The sequence below is a fragment of the Amblyraja radiata genome, chromosome 5 (assembly GCF_010909765.2).
Source record: "Amblyraja radiata isolate CabotCenter1 chromosome 5, sAmbRad1.1.pri, whole genome shotgun sequence".
NCBI lineage: Eukaryota > Metazoa > Chordata > Chondrichthyes > Rajiformes > Rajidae > Amblyraja > Amblyraja radiata.
In genome coordinates, this window is record NC_045960.1 from 12,287,319 (window position 1) to 12,310,846 (window position 23,528).

General features: G+C 43.1%; 1 protein-coding gene across 7 annotated transcripts in view; it reads right to left on the bottom strand.

Moving 5' to 3' along the window:
• enah (ENAH actin regulator) overlaps positions 1 to 23,528 on the bottom strand; it is a 231,414-nt gene that overhangs the window by 10,008 nt on the left and 197,878 nt on the right. For 3 of the 7 annotated variants that reach the window (XM_033020597.1, XM_033020600.1, XM_033020599.1), the window contains 7 exons: positions 19,781 to 19,819; positions 17,379 to 17,710; positions 16,743 to 16,876; positions 13,019 to 13,076; positions 12,548 to 12,599; positions 9,641 to 9,707; positions 4,489 to 4,548 (listed from right to left, as the gene is read on the bottom strand). In XM_033020597.1, the coding sequence (XP_032876488.1) occupies positions 4,489 to 4,548; positions 9,641 to 9,707; positions 12,548 to 12,599; positions 13,019 to 13,076; positions 16,743 to 16,876; positions 17,379 to 17,710; positions 19,781 to 19,819 (742 nt within the window). The remainder of the gene's footprint in view (positions 1 to 4,488; positions 4,549 to 9,640; positions 9,708 to 12,547; positions 12,600 to 13,018; positions 13,077 to 16,742; positions 16,877 to 17,378; positions 17,711 to 19,780; positions 19,820 to 23,528) is intronic. The other 4 variants (XM_033020598.1, XM_033020602.1, XM_033020601.1 and 1 more) reach the window with 3 other exon arrangements.

A 23,528-nucleotide genomic window follows, 5' to 3' on the forward strand; every position in this document is an offset into this window, starting at 1 on the left:
GTAAGAGGGTTATTGACATGCCTCCATTCCTGCCTGTTTGTACAACTCATTTCTACAGTGATGGCTGTGAAAGAAAGGCTTGAAGCCCCAGGCTGCTCGTGTTTACTGGGTTTTTGCATGTTAAACAAATTCATCATCTCATTTTCCCTTCCTGACATAGGTTTACACACACATCACAGTCATTTCACTGAACAAATGAGTTCACATCACCCTGATCCACACATTGTGCCATCTAGAGATGCAAATATCACCACTGCAACGGCTGCAATGACGCTCAGATGGACGAACCATTTAAAAAGACTGCAGAATTCAGGAAGGCTTGCAAAGGTCACCAGAATAACATGGGGTTGAAGCATCACAGAGAAATGACATTCGCTTTGTCCCCAATCACAAGTAGAAAGCAAAGTAAATAAAATTAAAGTTGAAGAATATTTTAAAGGTGCCAACCACATTTCCGTTCTAATCAAAAGACAATCATTCCAATCACGGAGACGGAGTTACAAGGCTGACCTCTGCACTTGGGGTAGATCAGAAGAAGCTGAGCCTTTCTCCCTGAAGGGACTTTAGCTGAAACTCTCAAAAGGGATTTGAATGTTGCTGCCAAAATCATATGTTAACGTTCATTTTTATCAGCCCTTACTATTTTGAAAAATAAAGAGATTAACGGAATGCTTTGCATCCATTACAGATGACGCACAGCAATTCAGATGCAGCAAATTGATCCAAATTGACAAGTACAAACTGCTAGAATGCACAGTACATTTTTGAGGATAAAAAGCAGCTGATTCATTATATAAAAAGAGGCACAGACTCAAATGAATGGCAGAAAAATTAAGAATTAATATGATTATGGATTCCATGGATACAACAGCAGAAGCACGGCAGCAAGAATATACCTGTTAATCCTCTTCCAACATTCCCTTTGATAACAAGAACAAACTCGGTTTGTTTACTCTGGATGCTGAGGGGATATTTCATAGGAGTATTTAAAATTATGAGAGACTTTGATAGAGTAGATAGTCAGTCTTGTACACAGGATGAATAACAGAGGGCATGACTTTTAGGTGAGATGGGGAAGTTTGAAGGAGATTTACAAAGCATTTTTTTCCTACAGAGAGCAATGTTGCCAGGTGATATCAGATAAAATAGCAACATTTAAGGAACACTTAGTCAGACACATGAACAGGCAGGGAATTGAAGGATAGACAAACTGTGCAGGAAAGTGAAATTACTTTAATCCGGTTTCATGGTTGGCACAGATCTTGTGAGCTGGAGGGCCTGTTTTGTGCTGTACTGTGCTATGCTATCCAATGTCTCAGCTCCAGTTACCCAATTTTGCTCGATAGCCTTCCCTAACTTTTCATCCATTGTTAGGGAGATTATCATTCCTGAAACACTGCCTGCTTGCTCAACTACCCATCAGTGTAATGAGCTTTCTGTAACTGCTCTAACAAATGCCTTAAACTAGAACATTGATTTGCTCACCATCCTCAATTACTTCACCACAGGTTATTTCATAGCAAATTGAAGCAACTCACTAAGAATTGATAAAATACACACCAATCCTTATTGCATCTCCTCACATACACTTCCTTGACATTTGTAACCCCCAACTCCTGCCATATGTTACATGACGTATGAAAAACCCTTCGATTGGATCTATCAGTTTCCCCATGTCGTCAATGATTTCTGAAAATCCTTCACTTCCTGCGGAGATACCCATTCTGCTAATTTAGAAAATAATGAAAATAATAATAAATTAAACATTTCACCCTTTTTTCAAACTCATTTTATAGAATATAGAGCAGTACAGCACAGGAACAGGTCCTAACGAAACCTCTCCAATACTCCCCTACCACGGACAGGAGGCTCATTGGATTATCTCCATTTCCCTTCTTAAACAAATGTATAACATTGGCCACTCTTCAGTCCTCCAGGATCTCTCCTGTGGTAAAAGGATCTTTATCAATCCTCCTACAATCTTTTCTCTTGGTTCTCTTAATAGCCTGGGATTATTTCTCCACAATGACCACAAACTGTTACAGTTCTGCCGACATTTAGTTTGTCTGACAGCTCTCATGTACCCAACGATAACAACGCAATTCACAAACTTGTATCTTAACTCTAAACCTTCATCAAATCTACATTTGGTGAATATCCAATAACCTAGTGCTGTTCCCTCTTACCTGAACCCCCCAGACAGACTGGGAATCAGAAGGTGTACCATTTACCTTCACAATCTCAACCAGTGATGCAAACATGTTCTTCAATCCTTTCAGCTGTAAACTTTTGTGCAGGATGTCACAAATTTGCATTTCTGAATCCACTTGGACAACATCTATAAACACACCTCCATGTACAATGTTGGTGGCCTGAAAAACTAATAGGCAGCAACCACAAAATACCAACCTGTCACAATTCTATGCTGACTCTGACCAGTGTGACAGTCACTTTGCCTCCACATCGGGAACAGCAAAGATTTGTAGCACAAACCCAAGTGACCAAATCAAGGCACTAATGCACTTTTCACACTGGTCACTCAGCATCAGCCTCAGGGCCTCCTGCGCATGATTTACACAATGCGAAATGGAGGACAGAGGTCGATATAGAATATTGCCTGCATGATCTGGATACGTCCACTCAGCCCATTTCAGAAATGGTATGCCGAGCCAAAATTCCAATAGGTAAGCTCAGTGGAAAGCAGCTGCGTGACTTTCTCTCTGGCTCATACCTCCAGGGTGGCTACGGCCAACGTGCTGTGCCAATGATCTGGAGCGCTGAGCCAGAGTAGGCCAAGCTATGATCCGATGGAGATCTTTAGGATGATGAGCATTTTTTTGTGGGAATGGGTTCAGTGATGGTGTATGCAGGTGGGGAGGCCATCAATACAAGGTGGTCACTGAAATGGAAACAGGGTTAACCGATAATGACTTAATTCAAGAGGAGACTGAATGAAGGATAAACAGGGCACTGGTTATCTTGTTTCTACACAATCCTATGAACCAGGTAGAGCAGGTGCAGACTGATCAGCGCAGTAATGATTACACCTATCAATTGCACACAAATTGAGATTGAATTAAACCACAACATGTGAGGCTTGGATTTCAGCCTTTCTGTGTTTCTGACAATCAATTCTAATAATTCAATGGTTTGTGTTGTGTTTTCTTGTGTTAATCCCTCAGTGCTACAACTGATAGGCCACACCCTGAAAGTAGGATGTTCTGGAAAATTAGAACCAATTTCTTCCCCTGAACAAGGTAGCCTGCACAGATTTAGGCCCCCTTTCCCCCCAAATACCATTTTGTTATTCACAAGGTTCCTCCACCATTTTTTGGTGTGCCCCCCCCCCCCCCGGAAGGCAAATAATTTGTTATTTTCTTCCAAAGTGGAAACAGATGCAGAATGCTCTGCCTGCTTGCCACTAGAAGACAAGGATTAGATCAGTTAGGCAACCTGATCAACATGAACAAGTTGGGCTGAAGAATCTGCTTTCATACTGTATGACTCAATGCCTCTTTAATAAGCCTGACATTTCTTCATCAGGCACTATAGCGTTTGCATCCGTCGTTAATAGGTCCAAATTCAAGTCTCAGCTTTAATCACCAGCTGCCACTTGGTCAATTTAATTATTCCTATCTTCTTTCTGCAATCCCTGACATAGCCACCAATTCCCTGCCATAGCCACGGACAGTGGGACATCTCCCTATCATTCATAGCAATGCCTAGAAGAGGACACCTATGTACAAAGCAGCACAGCAATTATACTATAGCTTCACCCCATCAGGAATAACGTTCATAACTAGCACAAACCACTCTAAGTCACCAGAGTAATGCCACAAGGTATTCATGCTGATTTGGGACATTTTAAATGAGGGAGTAACAAGCTGAGTGACATAGTAATGTTAAAGCTATCCATGCGAACAAAGATCCAAGAAAAAACATAATCCACAAAGCATAAATTTCACCTTGTACTCACTGGACATAGAACATACCCGAGACAAGTTCATTCTTATAAACACCTCATGTTTAATGAAGATACGGGGAATTTCCAAAATATGAATACCAATTACTGATAAAGGTCTGGACTGGTCAGTTACTTATAATGCAGATCATGTGTGCCTCATCATAGATGGACACAATAGTTTGAAGACTGTTTGACCGTAGTAATGCAAGCAGCTTTAAACACAAAGTGCAGTCATGGTTAAATCTGTTATTTCAGATATCCCTGTCAGAATTAGTTAAAGGCCAGTACAAGCGTGGTTTTATTTGTGAGCCCCACCTGTAAGCTCATCCTCAAATGTGGAGAAAGCCATAGGTCAGAAAAGGCAAAAGAAAGCAAAGAAAATGAAAATAGAGGAGAACTCTTGGGTCTCAATCCAAACTCACGCAGCATGCAGATCAGCACACACTTCCCACATTCCCATGCAGTGAGGGGCTGGCACAACGATTTTTCCATTTTAAAAACAAACTTTACAGGCCAGCTGGTACCTGTTCAGTGTGTCATTGAACTTGTCAGAGATCAGCTGATTTTTCCACGGAGAATCTCGTCTAGGAGAAAGAAAATGAATCTTGAAAAATATATCTCCCTAGCTTCGATGTTGCAAAGGAATGGAGCATCAACCTAGACTCAAAACGCAAACTGCATCTCTCTCTCCATAAATGCCGTCTGTCCTGCTAGGTATACCATTTATTCCTGAAATTATCCTGGAAGCCATTTAGGACTGAGCACACAAATGCTTGGTGTGTCCTGGTGTTCACTTCAGTGTCTTACCTTCTAGGTATTATCTACGACTCATTCAGTTTGTGTTTTTTTAACATTCTGATATAAAAAGGAAAATAAAAATAAAAAAAATATTTAGGTAAAGCCCAAACTACATTATTAAGAGAAGTTTATTTGACAGATGGCAACACAGATTAATAACGTTCTCTTGTGTCTCTGCTTCTCAACACCCGGCTGTAACCCAAGAAAAAAAAGACCCAAGAAAAAAAAGTACCTAAAATTACCAGAGAAATGCCAAACGGGTGATGGAAATACAAAAACCAAAACTGAATTCAGTTCTGTGGGAAGATGAGGAGTTTCAGTGGAGCAGTGAGAGAAGCAATAAGAATAATGAAGCTCATCTTCCTACAAAGCACACAACTGTCTGAACTCAATCGTTAAATTCTGTAACCACAGATAATCAGCAGCACGGCATTCTTAATTCAGATTTCAAGCACTTGTTGTACAACACGTGACAATTATTGATAATTATTCCGCTTTCACATGTCCTGCAGGCCAACCTTTGACCCAGACTTATCCTGTAACCACCACTTTTCACTTGTTCATCTGCCTATTTCATCTTTCAGTTTTTTCTACCAAATGTTTATCTCAGACTATCCCATCTGTTCTACTCTCCTCTTCACCTTCACTCCACTTCAGACTTCAGGTCTTAAAACCCGTATTTCCGTTTTCAGGTCATTATCTGGAAGCATTAACTCTGCTTCCTGCTTCACAGATGCCGCCCAGCTTGCTGAGTGAGCATTTACTGTTTTTAATTCAGATTTCCATCATTTTGCTTTTGAACTGCAGTCAATCCGTGGTGATCTGCAAGGAGCTAACTGTGAGATAGAATCAGAGCTGCAGCATCACGTGAGACATTGAGACAAACATAGCTCTTGCCAGTATTGACAATTATGAACTTTAAACCTACAGTTTTCTTTGTGACAACATGCAACCAAACCATTTGTGGGAGAAATGTGTGAGCTGAACAGAATTGTACTGATTACTGCAAACATCATGGTGGAATGTATTAGAGCACACAAAAATATACATGGGGCAAGCCTAGCATGTTGTACAGTAACTGACTCAAACCGTACTCAACAGAATGAATAAATAGATCCAAATAATTATCCCATAGAACAGAAGACGCTTCAGTGTTTCAATGTTCGTCCTTCATCAGTATTATTAAAACAAATTATTTGTTTGTTATCACAATGTTGTATATTTGACATTATTTTGTACACTAAATAAGATTTACCAATAATAAACCACCATAATAAGATCAGCAGCAGACCATTCAGTCCTCAACCCTGTGCAGCCATTCCAACTTTCCACAAATCTACATTCCTGTGCAAATCCACTTCCTGGTAGTTCCTAAAGTACAGCAGTAACAAAGGATGTTATTTAATAGCCGCAAAATGCATGGGATGACCTGACCAGCTTTCTGAGAAAGAAACCAGGGGGATAAACTGAGACGTCAATCACATGATGTCTTTGTGAGGTGAGCACAGGGATCAAACCAAGTTGCTGTATGTTTAATGTTGGCGAGTGTGAGTCCCAGCCATGAAAGTCACATTTCAAAAGTAACCTTCTCCTTTCTGAACTGTGAAACACACTAACTTTTCGACTGGATGACAAGGGGAACGGGCAGAATGTGTGGTCATTGTGATGGCCTAATGAACAGCATTTACTGTTGGAACACTGTGATAGTACCAGAAATTCGGTCATTAGTACAAATGCCACTTAATGCAGAGACCCAGACCTGCGGTGATTTAACCTGCCCCTCAGGCTGTGTCCCAGAGATCGGAAACTCACACGACTGACAGGAATTCATCAGCGGAGGTTTATTGGTCGGAAAAAATAAAAATGTGTTGTTTAATGAAGAATTCTCCGATTTTATATAGCATAACTTAACAAACCCCCCCCCCCCCCCCCAACCCTAAAGCTAGTTTTGGAGTTGTGGATTTTAATTCCTTAATAGAAATGATGGACGTTTCTGGTTTACCATAGTTATGTGAGTATTTCAATCTTTATTTTGTGCTCTGTAAAACATTTAAAAAGTTAATAATTTAAAATTAAAGTTAAAATTGTGCATCCTTCTTCCTGATATACTGACTGAGAAGTGTTAACCATTTGAACATTTTTCCCTCCCTCCCTCCCCCCCCTACTCTCACCACCACAATCAGTCTGAAGGGTTTCAACCAGGAACGTCAACTGTCTATTCCCTCCACAGGTGCTGCCTGACCCGCTGAGTTCCTCCAGCGCTTGGTGTTTTAGCAACAGAGGATAACTAAAAAGGCAATACGGGGAGAAAAGATGAGGAACGAAGGTAAGCTAGCCAAGAATATAAAGGAGGATAGTAAAAGCTTCTTTAGGTATGTGAGGAGGAAAAAATTAGTTAAGCCAAACGTGGGTCTCTTGACGACAGAAACGGGTGAATTTATTATGGGGAACAAGAAAATGGCATACGAGTTGAACAGGTACTTTGGATCTGTCATCACTAAGGAAGCCACAAACAATCTCCCAGATGTACTAGTGGCCAGGGAACTTAGGGTGATGGAGGAACTGAAGGAAATTCACATTAGGCAGGAAATGGTGTTGGGTAGACTGATGGGACTGAAGGCTGATAAATCCCCAGGGCCTGATGGTCTGCATCTCAAGGAGGTGGCTCTAGAAATTGTGGACGCATTGATGATCATTTTCCAATGTTCTATAGATTCAGGATCAGTTTCTGTGGATTGGAGGGTGGCTAATGTTATCGCAATTTTTGTAAGAAAGGAGGGAGAGAATAAACGGAATTATAGACCAGTTGGCCTGACATCGGTGGTGAGGAAGATGCTGGAGTCAATTATAAAAGATGAAATAGCGGCACATTTGGATAGCAGTAACAGCATGGATTTACGAATGGGAAATCATGCTTGACTAATCTTCTGGAATTTTTTGAGGATGTAACTAGGAAAATGGACAAGGGAGAGCCAGTGGATGTAGTGTACCTGGATTTTCAGAAAGCCTTTGATAAGGTCCCACATAGGAGATTAGTGGGCAAAATTAAAGCACATGATATTGTGGGTAGGGTACTGACATGGATAGAAAATTAGTTGGCAGACAGGAAACAATAATTAGGGATTAACGGGTCCCTTTCAGAATGGCAGGCAGTGACTAGTGGGGTACCACAAGGTTCGTTTCTGGGACCGCAGCTATTTACAATATACATTAATGATTTAGATGAAGGGATTAAAAGTAACATTAGCAAATTTGCAGATGACACAAAGCCAGGTGGCAGTGTGAACAGTGTGGATTTTACGAGGATGCAGGGTGACTTGGACGGGTTGGGTGAGTGGGCAGATGCATGGCAGATGCAGTTTAATGTGGATAAATGTGTAGTTATCCACTTTGGTGGCAAGAACAGGAAGGCAGATTATTATCTGAATGGTGTCAAGTTAGGAAAAGGGGAAGTACAACGAGATCTGGGTGTCTTGTACATCAGTCACTGAAAGTAAGCATGCAGGTACAGCAGGCAGTGAAGAAAGCTAACATGGCCTTTATAACATGAGGAGTTGAGTATCGGAGCAAAGAGGTCCTTCTGCAGTTGTACAGGGCCCTGGTGAGACCACACCTGGAGTATTGTGTGCAGTTTTGGTCTCCAAATTTGAGGAAGGACATTCTTGCTATTGAGGGAGTGGAGTGTAGGTTCACGAGGTTAATTCCCGGGATGGCGGACTGTCATATGTTGAAAGAATGGAGTGACTGGATTTGTATACACTGGAATTTAGAAGGATGAGAGGATATCTTATTGAAACATGTTAGATTATTAAGGGATTGGACACGCTTGAGGCAGGAAACATGTTCCCGGTGTTGGCGAGTGCAGAACCAGGTGCCACAGTTTAAGAATAAGGGATTGGCCATTTAGAACGGAGATGAGAAAAAACTTTTATGCCCGGAGAGTTGTGAATCGGTGGAATTCTCTGCCTCAAAAGGCAGTGGAGGCCAATTCTCTGGATGCTTTCAAGAGAGAGTTAGATAGAGCTCTTGAAGATAGCTGAGTCAAGACATAGGGGGAGTAGGCAGGAACGGGGTACTGATTGTGGATGATCAGCCATGATCACAGTGAATGGCGGTGCTGGCTCGAAGGGCCGAATGGCCTACTCCTGCACCTATTTGTCTATTGCTCACCACAAAATTCTAGCCATTAAAGCACAATTCCCACTTGTCCAGGAGAGTTATCCTCAAAAGCATCACCATAAACATTGGAAAAGATTGAAAATGCGGTGATTTATGGGGTAAAACATGAATCTTATCATTTTTGACTGCATTACTTGCTACGTTGCTGGGGGCGGACTGTGTGATTGTGAGTTACAGTTTCTGTGCACTGGCACAATGCTACACCCAGACTTGCCATCCAAGACTATATCCTGATGCAGTGCAGGGGCTTGAACCCATAAACCTGTCTCCATTTTGCCACTAAACTGAACAGCCCATTCAAAAAATTAACAAAGAAAGGTGAGGACACAAATTTCAGACAAAAATGAAATATTCAGTTACAGATGGGCACTGTTTGGACCCTAAAAAGCAATTTAGACCCTATTAGTTTTAGGCCTTCATCACAGCTAGAACTAGCCAGTCTTTAAAAAGCTCTTTTCAATTCTCTGCTTTTTTCCTTTGCCCTATCTACCTCCCCACATGGTTCACTTCGAGTCCCGTAGCTTCAAGCATAGGCAGTGTCCCTCTGATCAGACGCGAGTGTATGTCTAGTGGATTATGATCCCTGGAAGCACAACTCCCAGTGGACATTCATTACACCGTGTCCCTCCACGGTCTGCAGATCCCATCACATCAGTCTGGCAGTCTGCCTCATAACATCCTCACATCCTGCGAACGTACCTGGAAATTACTGGTGATTTGTTGCCATTTACTGTACTTGTTCTTTCCCAAGGCTTTCTGGTCGTCTCTGAAAAGAAGCAAGTCCCACAGGATTTAACAAGCGGTAACATGACTTAGTTTAACCAAAATCATTTGCAAATCTTGCTTGTTCAGGGAAAAGGTACCTTCAGCAGGTGGTGAAATTTAAGTTGGTGAAGAATCAGAGAGTAAGGTGCAGACTGGAGTTGAAGCAGGTAACAGCAATGAAAGACCTTGCATTCATCCAGGGGTACTGATTATAGATGATCAGCCATGATCATATTGAATGGCGGTGCTGGCTCGAAGTGGCCGAATGGCCTACTGCACCTATTTTTCTGTTTCTAACACTCTTTTATATACGTATATATAAATGACTTGGATGAGAATGTAGCTTCGTAGATTGGGGTAGAATGTAGATTGGTAAGATTGCAAATGACATCATGATTGCTGGGGTCACAGATCAGAGGAAGGCTGTCAAGGTATACAGCAGGATAGGAATCAGCTACTGAAATGGACGGAGAAATGGCAGATGGAGTTTAATCCGAGCAAGTGCGAGGTGTTGCATTTCAGGATGTCAAATGTAAGGAGAAATTATACAATTATTGGTGTGACCCTTAATTGAAGTACAGAGGAATCTTGGGGTTCAGGTCCACAGCTCCCTGAAAGTGGCAACACAAGTAGATATGGGTGGTGAATAAAGCCTATGGGAGGCTGAGTCAATATAAGAGTCATGACGTCATGATATAGCTTATAGAACATTGATTGTTCCACATTTGGAATACTGCATGCAGTTCTGGTCACTCCGTTGCAGGAAGGATGTGGAGGCTTCGGAGGGCGCAGAGGTGGTTTACCAGGATGTTGCCTGGATTAGTGGGTATTCATTACATGGATAGGGTTGGGCAGACTTGTATGGTTTTCTCTGGAACACCAGAGGTTGTGGGGAGACCTGACAGAAGTATATGCAATGATGAGAAGCATAGACAGAGTAGACAGACAGAACTTTTTTCCCCAGGATGGAAATATCAAATACCAGAGACCATAGCGTTAAAGTGAGTGGGGCAAAGTAAAGGAGTTGTGTGGGGCAACTATGTTTACAGAGAGGGTGGCGAGTGCCTGGAACAAGTTGCCAGGGTTCGTGCTTGAGGCAGCTATGATAGTGGCAATTATGAGGCTTTTAGATAGGCACATAAATATGCAGGGAATGGAGGGATTATGCGCAGGTAGATAAGAGATTGCCCTAGCATCACGTTCGGCACAGACATTGTGGGCCGAAGGGCCTGTTCTTGTGCTGCACTGTTCTATGTTCTACGTTCTTCTGAACCATATTTGAACAGTTGAACAAGAACAGCTCTGGTGAAGAGCTGTACAGACTACTGATCTTGCAAAGGGCTCTGAAACACATGGACAATTTAAACTCTGGCTGCTAGAAGCTTGGTCAGCTACTGCAGATGAAAACAGACAATGAAATCTCAGGTAGACACAAAATGCTGGAGTAACTCAGCGGGACAGGCAGCATCTCTGGAGAGAAGGAATGCATGACTATTCGGGTCAAGACTTTCTTCTGACTGCACTGTTACATGCAGTCCACTTTCCTCAGAGGGAATCCATGAGCATGAGACGAGTAACCAACTGCATGCTCAGGTAAATAGATTTAAGAACATAAGGACATAGGACATAGGATAGGAGTTGGTCACTTGGCCCTTCAAGCCTGCTCTGACAATGGCTGATCTGGCCCAAGCCACATCTCCTCTGCTGGAGGCTTGGATGGAAGAGTGGAGAACAACAGTTAACAATGAGGAGATGCGGGGAGTACCTTTGTGGTGCAAAGAAGAAACTAAGTAAATTAAAGCAGGTTCTGTCAACATTTGTGGAGTTACAGACAGTGAATGGCTCACATAGTTCTCCATCATATTTTTATCCTTTGGAGATGAGCGTGTGCATGGCTGGAATTAGAAGAATCCAAGAAGAGTCAGAGATTATAAAGACCAGAGAGAATCTGGGATAGCAGATGTTATTCTACTTGAGATGAGATGAGGCCTGGAGCACAAAGAAAGACAGATAGATGCACGTCCTACAATTCATGAATGCTTTTGAGATAGAAACACAAATGCATGTACAGGAATAGGTCATTCAGCCCTTTGTGCTTGCTCTGCCTTGCAATAACATGAATTTCCTGTACCAAATTCCTTGATCTCTTGAAGATCCAAACATCAATCAACCTGTGTTTTGAGTACGCTGAGCAACAGGGGCTCCCCTCCTTAGCTCTCGGGTAGAGAATTCCAAATGTTCATACTGTGTAGATGAAAATGTCTCCCCTCATTGTTCTCCGTGGTTGATCTTTTGGAGTGATACAGTGTGGAAACAGGCCCTTCGGCTCAACATGCCCCATCTACACTAGTTCCACCTGCCTGCGTTTTGCCCATATCCCTCAAAACCAATCCTATCCATGTACCTGTCTAAATGTTTCTTAAACATTGCGATAGTACCAGCCTCAACTACCTCCTCTGGCAGCTTTATTCCCTGGGAAACGTCTTTTCATTTTGCACTGTACAACTGTTGCTTGCAAGATGACAATAAAAGGTTGATTGATTGATTTTGCCATACACCCACCACCTTGTGTGTAAAAAAGTTTTGACAGTGATCCCTGGTTTCAGACACGTCAGCTAACATCATCCCTGCACCTATCACGCCAAGCCCTGGAACAACTTTATGGACTGTGATCATAATTCTGAACTTGAGAGGAATGTCCTACCCTGCTTTAACTTTCCTCACAGGACAAATACCTCGTCCTAGGAATAGGTCTGGAGAACCATCATTACGGACAAATGTAACCTTCTGAAGGCAGGGAGAGCAGACATGAAGGACACAGTGCGGGCCGCACAAACCTACCAGACACGCTCGATGCTGTGGGCCCTTTCACGCTCGAAGAATCTGAATCCTCCTGATGGAAGCAAACCAGTCAAAGGTTAAGCATACTGTTTTGAAGCATGATGTAAGAGTACACAGTGAAAATACAAGGTGCCCCCGTTCAGCTCCATGCCCACAGCCTTTGGGTGGACAGCCTTCTGACAATGAGCATCTGCTCTCGAAGACCATTGTTGAGCCTGGGGTCACAAACCCATGAGATATGACTTCTACTGGAGGCTGGGCAGAGCAGGGTGGCTTCCCTTGGTTCATTTCTCAAGGTGCAGGCATCCCACCAAGGCCATCGCGACATCCCGTGAGACAGTGGCGGTGAGACAGCTCCCTGATGCTGTGCCCTCACTCTGGGGAAGGTTCGCTCACAGTAAATCATTCAACCTTTCCTAGGAGGGAGCATAGGCTCAAATTACAGCAAATAATCAGCAGAGATCTACTTACATTCCTGTCATCTTTAGGGTCTGGCTCAGGAAATGAACCCTTCTCAGCAATTCTTCTCCTTTGGGAACAAAGGAAATATCAACATTGAGGTACATGATAAAGATAAAGGGGTGGAACACCAAATTAAAAGGAGGGCAGCTCACTGGGAGAAAGAGGCGAGAGGGGCGGTGGGGGAGAGAGAGCGCGAGAGTGCGGGGTGGGGGGGGGGGGCAGAGAGAGGGAGCACAGAGAGAGGCGGTGAAGAGGCGGGGGAGAGAGGCCACAGGAAGAGAAAGTGCAAGGAGAGAGGGCACGAGAGAGGCGTTGGGAGAGAGGGCATGAGAGATGGGGTTGGGGGGAGAGACTGTTGGGCCACAGATGAGGTAAGATATTGATGTGGATAGGAGATGTCTGGAACATGTCAATGCATCTGACTGAGGGATAACTGGTCAAAGCATTGCGAAATGCTAAACTACTGATGTCTTTTATTTCAAGCAGAAGAGGGAGGCGGAGTCTCACCTTTCCAGCCGCATTTACAGATGGCAACCTTGATAAGGCACCAATCCTCATAGCACTGACACTTCACACCGGTTAACCCACAACCCAAACCTCATTGGTAGTGTGCAGGCAACCGAGCCTCACGGACACTGGATCTGCTTTACAAATACTGTAGACTGCAGTGGAATTCCATCTGAACCCATCGATGTAGTTAGACGTGATACATTGGACATGTCAGACCTTTGATGTGCCTTGCATTGGTGAATGCTTATCCTAACCATCCTCGCACTCTTGATCCCGAGGTGCTGGTGATCTATCGGTTTCGCTCAGTTCACATTAGCCAACCTGATCTCCCGGTGGCCCAGCACTTCAACTCCCCCTCCCATTCCAAATCTGATCTTTCTGTCCTGGGCCTCCTCCATGGCCAGAGTGAGTCCCACCGCAACTTGGAGGAGCAGCACCTCATATTTCGCTTGGGTAGTTGACACTCTAGCGGTATGAACATTGACTACTCCAATTTCAGGTAGTCCTTGCTTTCTCCCTCCTTCCCCTCCCCTTCCCAACTCTCCCACATCCTACTGTCTCCGCCTCTTTCTTTCTTCTTCCCGCCCCCCACCGCCACCTCCACATTAGTTTGAAGAAGGGTCTCGACCCGAAAAGTCACCTTTTCCTTCGCTCCATAGATGCTGCCTCACCCGCTGAGTTTCTCCAACTTTTTGTCTACTATCGATTTCATTTGCTCTCTCACCTTTGGCATTTTCACTCTGACTTTGCCTCCCATAATTGAGGTCCTGGAGAGTAGGTAATGTTGTTCCTTTGTTTAAAAAGGGAAGTAAAGTGAATCCAGAGAATTGTAGGCCGGTGAGCCTCACATCAATGGTAGGGAACCTATTGGAGAGGATTCTTCAAAAGAGTATTTACTCCCATTTGAAAGTGAATAGGGACAGACAGCATTGCCTTGTATAAGGCAGGTCATGTCTTACTAATTTGATTATGTAGGTGGTCACAATGGCTATCGATGCGAGTAGGATAGTCGATGTTGCCTTCATGGATTTTAGTAATGAATTTGGTAAAGTACATTAAGGTAGGCTCATCCAAAAGATGTACGGGACTCAGTGACACTCTGGCATTCCCCGACGTAAGTAAGGGTTATGTTCTGAGAACCCTTACGCAAGTCAGATTTTCCACAAGTCCGAACCGTTCCCATCATTTGCCTGGTGGCTTATCGTATACATGATAAACAGGATGGGATTCATTTGAATAAAGCTCAGGGCCTGAACTGCTCACTGTCGAACATTTCTCGATCTATGGAAATTCTCCCTTCGTCCAGTGATGTCGCCATCCTAGCGTCTGTGAGTGGATGAGCCCCAGTCATTCATCCGGACATTCACGGTGTGCGGATGAATGCTGACACTGGGCCAGTTACACGGTGTGCAGTGTGTGTCTGAAGTGTCTGAAACTATACAGCCATCAGGCTATTAAACCTGGCTCGGACAAAACTCTGAACATTAATAACCCATTATCTGTTATTTGCACTTTATCAGTTTATTTATTCATGTGTTTTGTAGTCAATGCCTACTATGTTCTGTTGTGCTGAAGCAAAGCAAGAATTTCATTGTCCTATCAGGGACACATGACAATAAGCTCACGTGAACTTGAAGTTAACCTGATTCAGAGGAAATGGTTAGCCTGTGAACTGTGAGTGGGGGCTGCGAGCCCTCTAGCGGACTACAGTGGAATTACAGGACAGCGGAACTCCACCGTCTTACCCACTAGTTTATTCCGTTTTCCAGCAGGTCTCACCAGAGGCGAAATTGGCAAGTCGCATTTTGTAAGCAGTGGAAGGGCAAGGAGAGCTTGGAAATACTTCTGAGTTTTAAGTACTATCATTTTGTCTTGTTTAGAGTTTGTAACTTTTAGTCTGCAGTAAGCGCAGGATGGGAAAGAAACCAAGATTCGCAGGTGTATCTCTGCCTCCTGTGAGTTGTTGGACAGGGGAAGATGTGCCCCTGAGCAGTCTGTCCTTCGGTGATGGCTTCCTCTGTAATTTGCCCCTTGAGCACATTGCGAGCATTCACATATCAAGCAAATGTTCTGTAGTTTAATTTAGAGATGCAGCTTGGAAACTTACACTGGAAGTGTAAACTGATTGCAGTAGGGATTGAGTACAGAATTGTTTACATAAGTGCAAGTTTACGTAAGTAGGGGAGTGTCTGTATATAAATTATTTGGACATGAATGTAGATGGGTTTCTTAGTAGGCTTGTAGATGACTCCAAGATCGTTGGCGTAGTAGACTGTGTGGAAAGCTGTCAAAGTATACAGCAGGATATAGATCAAGCTGCAGAAATGAGCAATGAAATGGTAGATGGATTGTAATTGATGTACAGATGTATCTTGGGACCTTAGTCCATAACTCCCTGAAAATGTCGATACAAGTAGATATAACGAAGACACATGGATGTTGAATGTAGGGGTAGTATATGGTTGGTGGCAAGATGCTTAATAGCATTATTTATGCAGAGAGATCTTGGGGTCCAGAACCATAGGTCCCTGAAAGTGGCAAAATAAGTAGATACATTGGTAAAGAAGGCAAATGGTATACATGCGTTCATTCGTTGGGACATTGAGTATACGAGTCAATAAATCACGTGGCAACTCTTTAAGACTTTGGTTCGGCTGCAATTGGAGTTTTGGTTGCTCCATTACATGGAGGATAAGGAGGTTTTGGAGAGGGTGCAGAAGAGGTTTACCAGAATGCGGCCCGGATTAAATAATATTAGCTATGAAGAGAGGTTGGACAAACTTGGATTGTTTACTCTGGATCATTGGAGGCTAAAGGCAAGCCTGATAGAAGTATATAAAATTCTGAGAAGCTTAGATGGCCAGAACATTTTTTTCTCCCTTGGTGGAAATGTCAAAGACTATATAGTATAGGTTTAAGGTGAAAGGGGCAAAATTTAAAGGAGATGTGTGGTGCAAAATGTTTACATTTTTTTTTACTCAGAGGGTGCTGCTTACCTGGACTGTGCTGCAAGGGTGGTGGTGGAGAATGATACGATAGTGCCATTTAAGAGGCTTTTAGATAGGTACATCAATATGCAGGGGATGGAAGGATATGAATCACGTGCTGACAGTGGAGCATAATGTTCTGCACAGACATTATGAGCTGAAATGTCTGTTCCTGTGCTGTACTACTGTCTATGTACTACTTCCAAGTCCATTTAAACACTTCTTTCAAAACCTACCTCCTGGCCAGCAGGGCACTCATTTCTTCCATCAGACCAGTCCCTCCTATAGAAATTGGGGCTCCATTACCTCGCGAAGACTCCGATTTCGGGACTGAACCAACGCTGACCACGGAACTTGAGGCCTCTTCAGCCTGTAGAACAAACAACATCAGGTGACAACAGCAGCCTTGTGTCATAATGTTGGTGCAGGTGCCAAGGAACACACTATGGTTGGCTTGGCCTCCAAGGACAATATATCAGGCAAGAAGGTGGTTATAGATAGGTCTATAATTTTCTAGCACCTCACCCAAGGAAACACGATTTACCCACAGTAGAGTGCTGCAAGTAACAGTGACACCAAACATTATTTACGGTTGTTGATCTATTAGATGGACACTGGGAAGAACTTCCTACTCTTCAAAAGCTATATGTCATGAACATGATTAGGAGGAAATAGTTCAACCTCCCATCTGACAATTGGGGAGTTTCGCTGGATTGTTGCTCATTCTGTATGGGACTTGCAGCCGAAACCTTGAGCTGAGAGGTTAGAGAGATATGTGGAACCCACAACCAGTGACAGGGTTAAATTACACTCCAACAGCATCTTGTTACCTGCTAACATTGCCCAGCAGATTAACACGCAACTTCACTTACCCTTCCCACTTTTCTGAGTTTAGCTCCAGCCAGAGCAGCCGCCAGTCCAGTCAGTGGGCGATCATCCTCAGCCTCAGCCGATAGAAGGGTGGAGGAGGGGAGAGGTGGGGCTGGAGGGAGAGCTGGAGCAGGAGGTGCTGCCTGGCCGGGAAGAGGGGGTGGAGGGGGAGGGGGAGGGCCTGCTCCGGGCAACGGAGGTGCAGGCGGTGGGCCTGGTGGCAATGGTGGTCCTGACACTGGAGGTGCTGCTGATTGCGATGGTCCCGGAGGAAGAGGAGGCGCAGGTGGAGGGGCTGGTGGCCCCTGGAAACCTTCATTTGCTGGAACAATACCTGCGATAACAAGACAATAGAAAAACCTTACACCTACTGTGATATTTCTTTTGAGTTTCTATATTTTTTTCTAAAATGAAAACAAAAAATAACCATACATAACCAAACAATGGGTATATCTTAATTACACATAGAGTTATCTGCAAGATGTTGAGTGGTACAACTTACAAGCCCAACATCTCAAAACAGATTACATTACAAAATAAAGAAATCCTTGAAACCGATTTGCAAATCAGTGTTTGGGGAAGTGGAGAGAAGGGGAGGGAGAGGGACAAGTTCTTCCTTTGTGAATAAATTAAAATCCCCCACCTTCAATTAGACTCATTCTTCATCTAAATCATTTTTTAATCTCATATTCCGTCTGTAAGATGGAGACTCCTGCATTACTATAAAGCCTTTCATGATGTCCCATCAGCCCAAAGTGCTTCATAGGCATCGCAGAGGTCTAGGAGTGTTGAAGAAAGCAACAAGCAAGCCAATGTGCAAACAGCAAGTTCCCAGAGTCACCAATGAGGCAGCAGAGATGAACAGTTTGCAGTATCATTGGTTGAGATGCAAATCCCTGGCAGGATCTCTAGGATATAAGGGATGCTTCAGCTATATTGCTTCAACCCAGAGGACCCCAAAATTGCCTGAACACAAAATAATTTAAAAATAATTAGATCTTGAATTTCTGCCTCTATCGACATAGGAGTTGATTAGATGTACTGATCACCATCTGAGAGATCACACAAATCAGCCTGGAACTCCTTTCATTTAAATTTTCACGTGGTTTCTTCCGTGCACTATTCTGTTCAAGGCTAATCCTTATTATTATTTACCAAATGCCCATTTAGCACTTCCTTAACAACTTCTTGGAGCATTTTTCCTACTGCAGATGTCGTTAAATGCTCTATAGTCCCCAGTTTCCTTTTTGTTAAACATTGGAATTACATTTGTTATTTTCATAATCATAATCATACTTTATTAGCCAAGCATGTTTTGCAACAAACGGGAAATTTGATTTGCCATACACAGATCTGTAGAGACTGTTCTAGAATTTGTGGAATTTTGGAAGATGACAACCAACGCATTAATCTCTAACGCCAACTCCTCCAAAAATCTGGTACACATATTATCAAGGCCTGGCAATATAACATCTTTAATTCCACCAATACTAATTTTCTTCCTTCTGCTCATTTAATTGAGTTCCTTATTCACTCTAAACCTGTGGTTCTGCCTTATTTCTGGGAGATTTGACTTATTTTGTAAAGGCAGACACAAAATACAAACTTAACTTCTCTGCCATTACCTGTTTCTTCAATACAATTTATTCTGTCTTAATCTGTAAGGGACTCATATTAGCTAATCCTTTCCTTAAATATCTTCCATGGACTGTCTGCATTTCCATCTAGATTAGACTTGTATTCTACTTTCACTTTCCTCATCAATCAATCTTTGCTGAATTATAGATATGTTTCCAATTCTCGAGCTCACTTGACAATATTATAAGCTTTTCCCCATGATTCAAAACTATCGGTTGGACCATTAAAAAGGAATATGTATTACATTCAAGCTATATATAAACCCTTCAAAAGCAAGCCATTGCAGGTTTATTGTCAATCAACTTAATGTAATTTCCTATAGGAACTGGGGTAGAGAGGTTGTTCATTCAAAAGACAACTGCTCTTCAAAATTTAAAAAAAAGTAACCTCCTGCAAAAATAAAACACCATTGTCTGTAGGGAATTATGGGGAGAAGGCACAAGAATGGGGTTAGGAGGGAGGGATGGATTCTCGGTTCTTGGTCCTCCAAAATATTCCAAATGGAATTTAAACTGGAGTTGGCGGAGGGTGGACTTAAACAAAAATGATCAGCAATGATTGAATGGCAGAATAGATTTGATGGGCCGAATGGCCTAAGCTCCTATCACTTATGATCTTATGAGAACACAGGTGTTGGTTCACAATGAGAGTTAATTTAAGAGATTTGCTTTGGAAACTGGCAGGGCAATCTCTTCTGTTAACCCTTGTAAAATACTTAATCAAACAATGTAACATACACTGATACTTTAAGGCCATTCAATATTACCTAATGGAAGTGGAACATTCTGATTCTGTACCATTGTATCTACATAGGGGAAGATAATAAATAAATGTTCATGTTAATTGATGCACATTGACATTTTTTTCCACTTATGAATAAATACGTTTTCAGACAATTCTCAGGACTTGGAACCATTACGTAACTCTGGGACTGCTTGCGCTACTTCTAATTATCTACCTCATTGTGGATCATATCGTTGAATCCTTTCTCGTGCATCTTCCTCCTACCAACCCTATTAAATAACCGTTGGCACTGCCTCTACAGAATACAACTCCAGATATTGTCAACACTCAGCTATATTCAGTTTCTGGTGCTATGCCCAAAACCTCTTCACCAGATTTAGAAATTCTTGCTTTCATCTGGATCCATCTTTCCCCCTTTGACTGGGACAAGTTTTCTGCTAAATTAAAATTGAGGAATATCACCCCATATTCCCCTTGGGTAGTTTACAACTCAATGGTATGAACAATAAATTCTCCAATTTCAAATAATATCACCCCCATCCCACTCTTTCACGTGCCCCTTCACCATCCTGGTATGCACACATTTTTCCCAACATTTCCCAATCCATCATCTCCACCGTGCATTCATCTCCAAGTCCCCTATTTCCTTTTTATCCCCCCCCCCCCCCCCCCCCACTTTCCCCTTCCCCGTCATGTTCCACTCGTATCCCTCACTCCGGCTTTACAATTTACACCTCTTCTCTTCTCATCTCACCCTTTTGTTTGCTATTCACATTTACTTACTTCACCGATCTGCCCTACTACACTGAGTCTGAAGACGGGTCCCGACCTCAAACGTCGCCTGACTATTCCTTCCACAGATGCTGCCTGACATGCCGAGTTCTTTCAGCACTGTGTTTTGCTCAAGATTCCAGCATTGGCAGTTTTTTGTGTCTGTTTAATATTTCATTGTTTTAACATGCTCATTGGTCACAGTATGCAGCAATATACTTTTATATCATCACATTACACTACATAAGTGAACAGTGCTCACTCAAAATATTATTCCCAAACAGGTGATGGAGAGGAGACATAATGAGAACAGATTAAATTTCAAACTACTATTGAAGCTTTCAGAATCGGCTTGCACGCATTTATACACATTTTTTTTAAACTCAATCAAAACTGGGCGAAACCATTTCCTCAGTGCATCTGAATGAGCAATATTCACACGCGCTAAGACTAAACAAAATGCAATTAGATATTGTAACAGCACGCGCCTCCCTTGGATGCCGCTGTGATCCTTTTCACGGGCTGACTGGCCAGGAGAGATCAATCCTCAGCATTATTGGTAACAGCTGGCTGATATTGGTTGGCCACTTGAATTATGCCCGCCTATTCCCTCTAAAAATCCAGGCATTCTAGCCAGAAAGAAGAAAGAAAAGAGAGGAAGGGAGAGAAAGTGGAGCACCTCCCTGCTAGCTGTGTTTCCCTGTCATAAGTTCAAGGAAGACTGAGCTGAGCCACTGGGACAAACCTGAGACCGCCAGGGCCACTGTATGGTCAAGACTGAGCTGCTGGGAAGAATCCCCAGACAGACAGCGCCCTCTACTGAGGCCAAGACTGAGATGCCAGTGCCTCTCCCTGCCCCCGGACATCAAGGGATTGTCCACACACAGGCAAAAACTGAGATGCCGGGATAATCCAGGGACTACCAGCTCCGCCACTTGAAGCTCGGAGCTGAGCTGCCAAAATAAACCTGGGATCGCCAGGATAAACCCGAGACTGTCAGCGCCTCTTCTCAAGGCACGGGTAAATGCAGGGAGAAGCCAGATCATCTCGCCTTCTCCTTGAAAGACCAGGACTGAGCTGCGAGGACAACCCCAAGATCGGTAGTCCCATCGCACATGCACCCTGGTGGTGAGGGACAGCGCCCCCATGTGATCCTGGACTTTCTTACCTGTAAATAAAAGATATCATGCGAGTTCACCCTACTGTTGAACCCAGCACCATTCACCCACGCCACATTGTCTATTGACCAAATATCGATGCTCATGATGATGTCAATTGTCAAACCATGAATTCAAACCAGCTGGTGACCTACACTGCCTTTGATTGTTCTGATTATGATCCATTCTGTGACAAAGGAAGGCAGCAACAGTGTCTTTGGTTACTGTTTATAAAGTGAACTGTGCAAGGGCATCTGTGCAAGTGGTGGTGGCGGCGGCGGCATGTGGTTTGCTTGCATCGGTCGGGGCGTTGAGTATAAAAGTCAGGCAACCATGATACAGCTTTATAGGACTTTGGTTGGGCACATTTGGAGTATTATATGCCTCATTACAGGAATTACGTGGAGGCTTTGGAAAGGGTGCAGAGGAGGTTTACCAGAATGATGCCTGTATTAGGGGGTGTCAGCTACAGGGAGAAGAAGTTGGACCGACTTGGATCGTTTTCTCTGGAAAGCCAGAGGATGCAGGGATATCTGATAGAAGTATGTAAAATGATGAGAGGCATAGATGCGGTTACACAGTCAGTATCTTTTTCTCACGATAGAAAAATAAAAAAGTACAGGGCACAGCTTTAAGGTGAGAGGGGCAAAGTTTAAAGAAGTGCAGGGCAAGCTTTTTTTAAATACAGAGGGTGATGAGTGCCTGGAACATGCTGCTGGTGGTAGTGGTTGAAGCAGATATGTTAGTGGCATTTAAGAGACTTTTAGATAGATTTATTATGGATATGCAGATCTTTGCATCATATTCAGCACAGACATCGTGGGCCAAAGTGCCTCTTCTTGTGCTGTACTGTTCTATGGTCTATCTTTCATGAGTGCAGGACATTGTTCTGTGAAATAGTTATCCCCATGGTCAGTCTTCAGATCGAAGCCAAGTCATAACCATATATAACCATATAACAATTACAGCACGGAAACAGGCCATCTCGACCCCTCTAGTCCGTGCCGAACACATAATCTCCCCTAGTCCCATATACCTGCGCTCAGACCATAACCCTCCATTCCTTTCCCATCCATATAACTATCCAATTTATTTTTAAATGATAAAAACGAACCTGCCTCCACCACCTTCACTGGAAGCTCATTCCACACAGCTACCACTCTCTGAGTAAAGAAGTTCCCCCTCATGTTACCCCTAAACTTCAGTCCCTTAATTCTCAAGTCATGTCCCCTTGTTTGAATCTTCCCTACTCTCAGTGGGAAAAGCTTTTCCACGTCAACTCTGTCTATCCCTCTCATCATTTTAAAAACCTCTATCAAGTCCCCCCTTAACCTTCTGCGCTCCAAAGAATAAAGCCCTAACTTGTTCAACCTTTCTCTGTAACTTAGTTGCTGAAACCCAGGCAACATTCTAGTAAATCTCCTCTGTACTCTCTCTATTTTGTTGACCCTTCCTATAATTAGGCGACCAAAATTGTACACCATACTCCAGAATTGGCCTCACCAATGCCTTGTACAATTTTAACATTACATCCCAACTTCTATATTCAATGCTCTGATTTATAAAGGCCAGCACACCAAAAGCTTTCTTTACCACCCTATCTACATGAGATTCCACTTTCAATTTAGGATCCATTTTAAAATTCTTTTATTTGCTTTTAAATCCATAAATGGTCTTGCCCCGCCCTACCTATCTGAGCTTCTACACCATTATACACCCGCCCGCTCTCTCAGGTCAGATAATCAGCTGCTCCTGAGTGGGCCTAAAACTAAGCGGAAGCTCAGAGGGGACCGTGCCTTTGCTGTGTCGGCACCCAAATTATGGAACGAACTGCCTCTCCAC